The 11748-nt window shown below is 35.4% G+C and overlaps 1 protein-coding gene across 1 annotated transcript; it reads right to left on the reverse strand.

The window, feature by feature from the left end:
* Positions 1-4598: 4598 nt before the first annotated feature.
* Positions 4599-11414, reverse strand: LOC140446414 (uncharacterized). Its single transcript, XM_072538962.1, has 3 exons — positions 11365-11414; positions 11114-11238; positions 4599-9397 (listed from the first exon to the last, which is right to left on the reverse strand). The coding sequence occupies exons 1-3, from the start codon at positions 11412-11414 to the stop codon at positions 4599-4601; spliced, it is 4974 nt and encodes a 1657-aa protein (XP_072395063.1).
* Positions 11415-11748: the final 334 nt, after the last annotated feature.

Below are 11748 nucleotides of genomic sequence, written 5' to 3' on the forward strand. Positions count from 1 at the left end.
AAAATTCAAAAATTTTATTTTATAGAATACTATTAATATTAAGAAATGTGCATTTCTGTTTCTTCTTCGTCTATTTCTGCTAAGGCATCTGGTACATCTGTTCTTGCTTTTACAGTTTTATACTCATTCCAGAATCTTTCGGGAATCACACGATTTTCGCAGAGCTTTTTAAGATCATCATATTTTTTATCCGAGATACTTAAAGGAGATGGATATAGAATTTTGACCTCTTGCGTTTTATTTCTTGATCTGCCTAAAAAATGTAGTAACAATAGTATTACAAGTTAAAAATAACCACTTTATAAGTCTTACCTTTGGTTATTGGTTTACTAGAAATCGGCAGAATGTGCGAATCAGCGGAATCGCAATAAGAATATCTTATTTTTATAAAGTCTTCTTCTTTCTTTAAATATGCTACTTTTATTTTGCTAATTTGGAAGGCGCGACCATCACTCGTCTTATTAATACTTTTAGGTAAATTATGCCCTTGTCTTCCAATCTTCAAATTCTAAATGTTTCATAACAATGACTTTGAACGGTCTTGGGTGAATTCTTACATTGGCAAATAATGTTGGCCATTCGAAAGGTGCCCATACAATACGTTTGCAAATGAATCGTTCTATAGAAGCATGCACTGAGTTTACAGGCATATAAGTGTGGCCAGGAAAAAGAAATGTTATTTTAATGTTACATATATTTTTCGATGATCCTAAGAATGTATGCAACATGCCTAACATGACTCTATTTTTATTTTGACCAGCACAACTGTCACAATACAAAGCCACTGTTTTGACATATTTCCTCTCATCAATTTCTTTTAAGTATTTAAAAACAACTGTACTTATTTCATTACTACCACGATTACCATCTGTTTCCCCAAAAAGTAGAAAAAAGCGTCTTTGCTTCCACTTTCATACAGTTTCGTGGTACATGGCGTATTTACGAGAATAATACCAAAGTAAGTTGTCTCCGTGAGGGGTGTTTAAAACTTTTTGAAGATGAAAACTAACACATAAATAACTAGTATCTTGCTTTGAAAGTTTTTGATCTGAAAGAAATTGTGATTTGCATTCATCTTTATCTTTCAAATAGTTGTCATGTTTTGCTATTTCTTCTGCTGTAAATGTAATAGCTTTATCCTTTTTTGACTCACACATGCTATATTTGTCCTTCTTTGGTAAATAAAAACCAATATTGAAATCCTTATGAAAAATGTCACGAAATGCTTTTAAAGAAACAGTTTTTCTTTGCGGAATATGTTTTTTTTAGCTGATCCTTTACAAAAATTCTATATAAAAAAGATACATTTTTTAATACAGTAGGCAAATATTTTCTAGATGTACTTGCCCTGCAGTAATGAGAGGGTACTGCTGATAACTGCTTTATAAATTCGTGAACATAATTTTTATCTAGAGCTTTAGTTTTGTGAGCAGGATCATGTCTGCCTCTTTCATCATTTTTAGCAAATGTTTCGGCAATTGCATTATCTTTGGTGTATCTTAATGTCATTTGGGATATGCACAATGTTTTTAAAAGGAATTGTTGGCATACTGCGAATTTTGTTCCATCCCATTCAATAAAATATTTAAATGTTCGATTTCTTCGTGACTCAGTGCCTGTTCGCCTTTTTTTTTATGGTTTTTTCTTTTATACACAGTAAAATATATTCCCTTTGTTTTTGATAGCTATCCAACCCCCAGTAAAATTCAAAGATCTCATGACGTTGTTGTTCAGTGAAATTTTGTTCACATGAGTTTTGACAAGCTTTGTTTTTGCATGGGTTTTCCTGAACAGATTTTGTGGCACCAAACACCTTGACTCAGCAGACTTGACATGTTTTTTATTGTTATTTTTTGGTTTTTTTACACCAGCATCACCTACCTGATTTAAAAATTAAGCAGAAATGTGGTATCAGAATCAGAGCTTGGAAAGAAAAAATCAGAATCCTTGTTTTCTTGGAAAGAATAGTCGGAGTCAAACCTTTTAATTTTTTTGATTTCTGGGAATTATTGGCAAAAGGCAGAGATGTTTCTGAATCAAAACTCGAATAATTCACCAAATATCAGATTTTTCAGGTAGAGAATTACCATAATCATCGTTATTAGATTGTATTTCAGAAACGATGGCGTTAATACTATCCTCTACAAGAATAATCAGAATGTTAGCAATGGCAACCAACTCTTCTAAATCCAATGGATTACTAGGGGTATATGTGTTACCAAGATAATTATAAATATTTAAAATAAGGCAATCAGTCTCGATATTTTTAACAATGGCAAAATTATTATTGTTTTCTAAAGCTTTTGCAACATTGTTCTTTTCAACATTCTCCAATGCCATTAGGATTTTATAACCTTTTGATGAATAAGCCATACTGAACCTATAAAAGTGTTGTACAATAACACTCAATAAAATAATAATTATTAAGCATTTAACTCACCAGAATAATAAAAAATGGCACACAAATAATATTGTAAATAACCACCATAACAACAATAACGATTAGTTTGTAAAAGTTTTATCTTGATACACTTTATACACGTGGTTATTACCTACTACTAACCGTTTTATTTCGGCTAGAACTATTATCAGCAATCCAGAGTCGGATTGTGCTAGGTCAAGTACGTTTAGCTTACGATGTTTTATGAGGACTGATGTAAAACAACCCCAACAATCGTATGAGATCAAAAAACATGTTATATTTTATTGTCGCTTACGATGTTCTGTTAAAAAGCCCTCGATATGCTATAAGAACATACTGTACAAAATACATGTAAAAGTAATCAAAGCGGCAAGCAGGAACCTGTTAACAAAACAAGTTCACACATGATCAATAAAATACACGATTATTAAGCAATTGTCAGCTGTGACATCCCACTATTGTCGAAATCGAAGTAACAGAAAATACCACAAATATTGCGAAATGTTAGTTTCTTATACAGGATTTTTATTGAAAACATCAGAAGGTAAATGGAAGAAGCAAGAAAGATTGTGTTTCACTTAAAGTTTGTAGGAACGTTTTTAGCAAAGATTTTAACCTTGGGTTCCACTTACCAAAAAAGATAAGGGTTCTTTGTGTGAGGTACGAAAAGATAAAGAATTTTAAGTAAACACTAAGTCGATAGGGGCATACGACAAAGATTTAAAAGAAAAGGAAGAAAAAAAAAGAAAAAAAAAACACTTTTTCGAAGATCAGCAGAAAGTTGAAGAAGACTCAGATTTAGTTTGTTCCAGTTTTGATACTGCTTTTTGTGGGTTGCATCCGATGGCAATTGTGGGTGCAACGAAACTATGCAACCGTGCAACCAATATTTACACACACTTAGAAATGTTAGAAAAAAAAGATATTAGACATATTCTGCCGTGCTTAGCTTAAAAGTGGTATCTCCAATTTTGTGCTAAATGGAGTTATGATGTTATACATATAAACCTTTACATTCTACATCATTTTTCTTAACTTAGAAGTTGTAAAAGCTTATAAAAATAAAAATATATTATTAAAAAAATTGTGGTATGTACAACAAAACAGCGCAGTATTAGTCTTAAACGTAGTATCTACTATTCCTTAGCTAGTAAGTGGTATGTTCTCAAAATTCTGTACATACCACTTTTAAGACAAGTAATTCACCGGCTTGTGAATGCGCGCCTAAAAATACAATGTTTGTTTTCATTTGATTTAAATCAATCAAGTGTGTTGTGTTTCGGTCTACCTAGTAAATTTCATTGTTATAATTTTGTTTTTATCTAGAAGTGGGCACAGTTTAGGTAAGTAATACTTTAATTTGGATTCTATTCAAGTTCTATACAGAAAAAGTTTAACAGAATCATTTATTGTATCGAATTATATAGAAAATTTGAGGTTAGGTACATACTACAAGGTACCTACAAATGTTATGCAATAGTTTTATTTTACAATAAAAATAATATTTTAGGCAAATTTATTAATTAGCAGTACAACAAATTTTATGTTGCTTTAACGTAATTTGTGAATACCTTCTGAAGAAAAAACTATGGGGTTGAAACACTTTTATTACGTATATTTTGATTACAATCGTTAAAAAGCCGACTAATACAAAATATCGACCGACTTGGTCGAGTGTTGATGGCGAAGTGAGTCTTTCGCGCCAAAGCCGGTTTCTGCTTTAGCGGGCAAAAACACAAAGCGTTACCGTTAGTGGCGCATATGTTTAAATAGAAATAAAAATGAATACATCACCACTGTGATAAATAATCTTTAAAATAAATATACATGCGAAACAGAACAGGCCGCCCGCCTTGAAAGGCTAAAGTCTTTCAAAATAATATAACAACTTAACAATTTCAAAAATGACCAAAATTGTTCAAGAGTCTAGCACTATTCACTGCATGGTAGAGGGCAGATGACAGATACTGCTCTCTTAATGATACCTCTCGTCGTCTTTATGGACACCACCCTGGAAACTCCGTCTGGACCTGGATGCAGCTCGACTACACGTCCCAACTGCTGCCAAATTAGAGGAGGCAAGTTCTTTTCCTTGATAAGAACTAGTGTGCCAATATTAATGTCTTTGGAAACTTGTTTCCATTTTTTCCGCTGCTGCAGCTCTCCAATGAACTCCTTAGACCACCTTGACCAAATGTGCTGCACCATTTTTTGAAGGCGCTGAAAGTGGTTCAATCCATTTTCGTTTATTGGCATCAGGTTCAGGAATGGCTGTCAAGGGCCTTCCGATCAGACAATGAGCCGGAGTCAAAGGACAAAGGTCATTGGGATCTGATGAAAGGGCAGATATAGGACGACTATTAAGGACAGATTCTACTTGCGTGAGTATTGTAGAGAATTTCTCATACGTGAGGTGAGCATTGCCGACGACGCGTTTTAAATGCGATTTCATTGACTTAACGCCGGCCTCCCAAAGGCCACCGAAGTGCGGCGATTGTGGAGGTATGAAGTGCCATTCAATACTTTCGGTTATTGAATGGTCTTGAATCTCACGCTTATTAGTCTTAATAAAATCATAAAATTCTTTTAGTTCACGATTAGCACCCTGAAAGTTAGTTCCATTATCAGAGTACATCTTAAGAGGTTTTCCTCTTCTGCTTACAAAGCGCTTAAAGGCTGCTATAAATGAATGAGTAGTTAAATCAGATACGAGTTCTAAATGAACAGCACGAGTTGTGAAACACACGAATAAGGCTACATATGCCTTTAAAAGTTTGCATCCACGCCCCTTTCGATCCTTGACTAAAAAATAACCCGCGTAATCTACGCCTGTGATATAAAAAGGAGGGGATGGGTCAACACGATCCTTCGGTAAATCACCCATAATTGAAGACAAATTTTTAGGTGGACTTGCACGACAACACCTAATACATTTATGGACGATACGCTTGGCAGCATTTTTGCAATGAATAGGCCAAAATTCATTTTGCATTGTGGATAAAAGAAGAAGAGGACCTGCATGACAGAGTTTAACGTGCAGGTCTAAAAGAATTAAGTCAGTAAAATAATTATTAGATGGTAGCAAAATCGGATGTCTTTTCTCAAAAGAATAAGATGAATTTTTTAATCTACCACCAACACGAAGTATTCGATTTGAATCGAGAAATGGTTGCAACGAAATGAGTTTGCTTTTTGGGCTTACAGGCCCCTTTTTTGTCAAATTGCGTATTTCTTCCGAGAAACATTCATTCTGAACTATCCTTACTAGGTAAAACATAGCGTTCGAAATCTCCTGAGAAGTTAAATCACCTGAAGCTCTCTCATGAAGGGAAGACTTGGATATTTTGCAATTATTAATGAATCTCAGAATGTAAGCAGTACATCTATTTAACTTAATCAAACTAGAGCATTGCTTTATTAATGAAAAGTCTAATGTGGCAGACAAAGTAATGACCTCGGCAGTCTTTAACTCCGGAATGTCATCTGGAAGAGAAAATTGTGTAGGATAATCATTTGATTTAAGCCAGGAAGGTCCATGCCACCATAAGTCAGAAGACATGAGTAATAGGGGACTAATTCCACGAGAAGCAAGATCAGCAGGATTATCCTTCGAAACTGCGTGGTGCCAACTTTTCCTTTCCGTTTTGGTCTGAATCTCAGCGACACGATTTCCTACAAACGTCTTTAATAGTTTTGACTGTGTGCGTATCCATGCCAGAGTGATAGTAGAATCAGACCAATGAAATACTTTATCGAAATTGATATCTGAGGACTTGATTACCCTTTCAGACAAACGAGCAAGTAACAATGCGCCGCACAATTCCAAACGAGGTATGCTAATCACCTTAAGGGGTGCAACCTTGGATTTTGCGCATAATAGAAGAACCAAAACATGTCCATCAGAATCAACACTCTTAACATAGATTGCAGCACCATATGCCTTGTTGCTGGCATCAGAAAAACCATGTAGCTCACAAGATATCGAATCCTTTAATTTTACGTACCTAGGTATTTCGATATTATTTAATCTAAGTAATTCCTCCTTGAAATGCTGCCACTGCGTAAAAATGATTTGGGGAACAGATTCATCCCAGCCTTGCTTTTCTTGCCAAAGAATTTGCATTATAATCTTGGCCGTAATTGTGCAAGCGCTAAGCAGCCCAAGAGGATCATAGATCTGAGCAATACGAGAAAGAATTATTCTCTTCGTTACCTTATTAGGATTAGGTAAATCAGCTACCTTATATGTTAGTGTGTCCGAATCACACATCCAATTTAGGCCAAGTACCTTTACCTTTTCTTCTCCACCGAATGATTTTAGATTTGATAGACACTTGGAACTTTGAATTTTATTAAGTACTACCGGATCATTCGATACCCACTTCCTCAACTCAAAACATCCGCTGTTTAAGATATTGTTGATATCCTTGCATACATTTGACAATGACTCTGCGCAATCTCCACCTGTCAGAAGATCATCAACATAGAAATCTCGCTTGATGATCTTGGAAGCAGTAGGGTGAAGATCTTTATTTTCGGATGCTAACTGAAATAAGCAACGAATGACCTGAAACGAAGCTGAAGCTGTTCCATATGTGACCGTATTTAGCTGATATGTGCTCAGAGTATCAGAAGGAGAAGAACGCCAGAAGATTTGCTGAAGTGCTCGTTGTTCAGGATCCACGAGCACCTGACGATACATTTTTGTAATATCAGCAGACACAACAAATGCGTGTTGTCGAAAACGCAATAAAATTAAGAATAGATCATCCTGAATGGTAGGACCCGAAATTTGAATGTCATTTATTGATAGACCAGAAGAAGATGGAAAGGAACCGTCGAACACCACACGAAGCTTTGTGGTGAGACTGTCATCCTTTAAGACCCCGTGATGGGGAAGATAATACGAAAAGCTCTGTTGACTATCATCAACCTTGGACATGTGACCAAGTTGTATGTATTCTTCCATAAATTCGGTATACATCCTTTTTAGGACGTCGTTTTTATAAAGTTTTTTCTCCAAGTTGAGAAAACGTTTTGATGCCTGTCGCTTTGAATCACCTATATTTTCAATGGAGCCCCTCAGAAGTATATTGATGATAAAGCGACCTTCGTCATTTCTCTTCACCGTTGAGGAGAAGTGTTTTTCGCATATTAAGTTTTCCTCGGAAAGTACAGGTTCCGTGTACTCTTCGAGTTCCCAGAATTTTTGTAACTGAACATTTAAGTCAGAACTTGAATCATTTCTACTGAAGTTGCAATATGAAACTGATTCCCTTTTGTCATTAAACTGACCGGAAACTATCCAACCGAACCTTGTTTTTTGCATGACTGGAGCAGAAGGACCTAAACTGAATTGTCCCACACACAAGATTTTCCAGAAAGTATCAACACCTATCAGAATGTCGATTTTTGAAGCAACATGAAAATCTGGATCTGCTAGTCTTAAATGACGTGGAATATCTAAGTTTCCAATGTCGAAACTATATGCTGGAATTCTATCGCAGATGCTATTGACTACGAGACATGAAAGAGATGTAGAAAACGAAGACTGCCTTGACTGAATCTTCGCTGTGCACTTAGATCGAATGTTTGAGACTGCATGACCTATCCCTACAATAGAGATATTTACCTCGGACCTTGATAGCGCTAGCTTATGAGCTAATTCTCTCGTTATGAGATTTGATTGAGAGCCACAATCAAGAAGAGCCCTACATTGATGAACCCTACCGTTTTTGTCGAATATTTGAACGACAGCTGTAGACAAAATTGATTGAGCTACATTCGAATGAGCTGAAAGAGACACTTGGTGTTCAGGCTCAGACTCCACCTGCTGATTAGTATCGGTAGTGTGAACGGATTGTTTATCTAAATGCAACAAACTATGGTGTTTTGCCTTACATTTTTTACACGCTCCATATTTGCAGTTGGAGCTAAAATGGCCAGAATAAAGGCAATTTGTACAAAGTTTTGAATCCCTAGCGTGTTTGATTCGCTCTTGGGTCGAAGCCCCCAAGAATTTAGCGCAGTTATATATTTTATGATCTTCTTTGCAGAACGTACATGCTTTTCTATTGAACGAGAGAAAAGATTGTGGCTGCCTTGAGAATTTGGACTGCCTGTCCGATTTATACGTAACTTTCGATACTTCTAGCTTCTCTAGAAGATCAGCTTTGCCTTTCAAGAATGCGATCATTTCTTCAAAGGTAGGAAGATCACTTCCGGATCTATATGATTCCCATTCCCTCGCAGTGAGGGCATGTAACTTGCTTGCTATCATAAATATTAACAGAGTGTCCCAAGAATGGACAGGTTGCTGAAGAGATTCTAGCGAACGCAAGTTTTTCGAAACATTGTCAATTAGTTGACGAAGATGAGTAGAAGATTCTTTTGGAACGGGTTGCAAATCAAATAAGGCCTTTGTGTGATTGTAGATCAAAAGACGCGTGTTTGCAAACCTTTCGCATAGTAAGTTCCATGCTATATCGTAATTCGCGGCCGAAATCTCTAATGAGCTGATAACCTGTGCAGCTTCTCCACCTAGAAATGCCCGAAGATAATGAAACTTCTGAATTGAATTAATCGAAGGATTTTTATGAATTAGACTATCATAGGTATCATGATACTCAAGCCACCTCCCGTATGACCCTTTGAAATGAGGTAACTCGATAGTTGGGAGCTTTATTTGAGAGTGAAGTGGACTGTATTGAATTTGATCTACATTTGTTAAATGAGTGCTACCTAAGTTCGAAGAAAATGATTCTACAGAACGATTGTTACATTCATGCTTATTTGAAATCGAATTTATTAATGCTCTTGCTTGTGATACAAGCGAATAATACAAATCTGAAAAGCTTTCCCTATTGTCTAATTCCTCAGAAAGATTCTCTGAAATGTTTTCTATTTCGTATTGAATTTTTTCGAATTCATTTATAACAGGCTCTATATCTGCTAACCTGGTTTCCACCTTAATAACTAAATTGTCAGATTGTTTTTCAATCTGTTTATTAAGAAATTTTTCGAATATTGTCAATCGTGATTTGAGTATACCCCTTTTTTTGTTTAAATCTTTTAGAGACATTATAAAACATTTTTTAATAATACTCGAAGTTTATTTTACGATGAAAAGATTTAAAATGTTTACCAGTATACTAATGAAATAATGAAATCGCAATTATAAAAAAAGGTTTTACCTGTCGTTATGAATAAGCAATAAAATTGTACAAAATGTTGAAAATTCTATTTTTTATCTAACTGAAAGTGAAACCGCATAAATTATATAGGGTTCGTTACCTGAAATTTAAGTAAGGCAATAAAAGGTTTTACTCGGCGACGAAAATCGGGTATATGAAATGAATAGTTGTTTTGTTTCGAAGCAAGACAGGTTTTTGTACCTTTTAACGAAATATTTGAGTAATACAATGAGTTTAACCAAATAAACAGGTTTTTATAATTGACCCTAGTTAAACGACATTAAGCCCCCTTTCAGACGAGGATACTGTATCCGAGATACGCGTATCCGAGATGCAGATATTACATAGACTCAAATGGAGCTTTTCACACGAGACGCGCGAGAGATACAGTATGCGAGATACCGAATTCAGTATCTCGGACTTTCCTGTCGCCGACGACTGAATGCGTATCCCAGATACAGAAGAAACATTACGTTAAATGAACGCTTTCAGACACGAATACTTTTGCACCACATTCCATAGACGCGCGATTTTCTGTCGAATAATTGTGAATGAGCAACGAAAGAAAGACGGTGTTTTCTGAATATAGTTAAATAATGGAGCGTACTGTATTTGATAGTGACAAATTTATTTGTTTGGTACAATCAAATCCCTGTCTATGGGATACAGTATCGCCAGATTACTGCAATAGAAATAAAAAGCAGCAGTGCTGGGTCGAAAATTCTAAGCGACAATTTTGAGGCCATGACTGCAGTACAGCAAAATGAATATGGTAAGAAATAAACGTGTTTTTATTATAAATACATAGTAGAATATTTTAATATTTTGTTTCATACGTATACAGTTTAGTTTTAAAAGTTTGCTAATTGGAATTTTGATTATTTAACGAATATCAAACTACATTATTCTGAAAGGAATACGGTCATTTTTTATTTAGGGCGAGGTAAACAATTTACAAATTGGAGATAAGTACACATATTTATTTTAAATTTAAGTCATAGACTTTAACTTTAAAAAGTCATAGAAAGCCGTTTTTTGATGAAATAATTCTACGCATAGTTGTGTCTTTTTTACTCAAGTGAATTTCCAAAATTTTATGAAGTTCTTCAAACGACTTCACAGACATTCGAAAATAATTAAAAAACTTCTATGGATCTTGCAATAAATCTTGATACAGCAAACTATACGTTCCCTTGGTTTCTCTTAATTCTACAATAGGATGAACCCACAAATTACGTCTTCTTTTCAGTTTCTTTTTATTTAATATGTTTAGCACAGCATAACACACTCTTCTACATCCATAATCCAAAAATATAACCGCACTGCACTGCTACTATTTTCACACTGACGAGCATGCCCGTGAATCCGATACAGCCGCCATCGAAAATTCTGTATCTCGCATACAGTATCTCGGATACAGTATCCTCGTCTGAAAGGGGGCTTAACTCCACGCAAGTAGAAAGAATATATGAAATAGAGATGGGAATGGCTCACTTACTTTGATTAGGCGTGCTGTTGACCAGATGAAGTTCTATCCACGCACTAGAGGAAAGAATACAGATGCTTTCTGCTACGGTGCTGGATGTGATGTTGGGTGGACTGCTAGCAGCTTGAATTGTAGCTCTACAGGAACCGCCCGAAGGTTGTAATTGTTACTTGTAACGGTTACTTGTAACCACTTGACTCCGCTCTCACGAACAGAAGAGGACGACTTGCCGGCTAATTAACTAAATTTAGATTGAATCAAACTTCACAAATGTCTTTGATAACCACTGATATATACGACTCGAATGGACCATGAAGAAAAAACTATGGGGTTGAAACACTTTTATTACGTATATTTTGATTACAATCGTTAAAAAGCCGACTAATACAAAATATCGACCGACTTGGTCGAGTGTTGATGGCGAAGTGAGTCTTTCGCGCCAAAGCCGGTTTCTGCTTTAGCGGGCAAAAACACAAAGCGTTACCGTTAGTGGCGCATATGTTTAAATAGAAATAAAAATGAATATATCACCACTGTGATAAATAATCTTTAAAATAAATATAAATGCGAAACGGAACACCTTCTTTATATCATTTTTCAAGATGCAATAATTATCACAAAACTTTGGAATTTTGATAATTAGCCTT

The sequence above is a fragment of the Diabrotica undecimpunctata genome, chromosome 7 (assembly GCF_040954645.1).
Source record: "Diabrotica undecimpunctata isolate CICGRU chromosome 7, icDiaUnde3, whole genome shotgun sequence".
In the NCBI taxonomy this organism is placed as follows: Eukaryota; Metazoa; Arthropoda; class Insecta; order Coleoptera; family Chrysomelidae; genus Diabrotica; species Diabrotica undecimpunctata.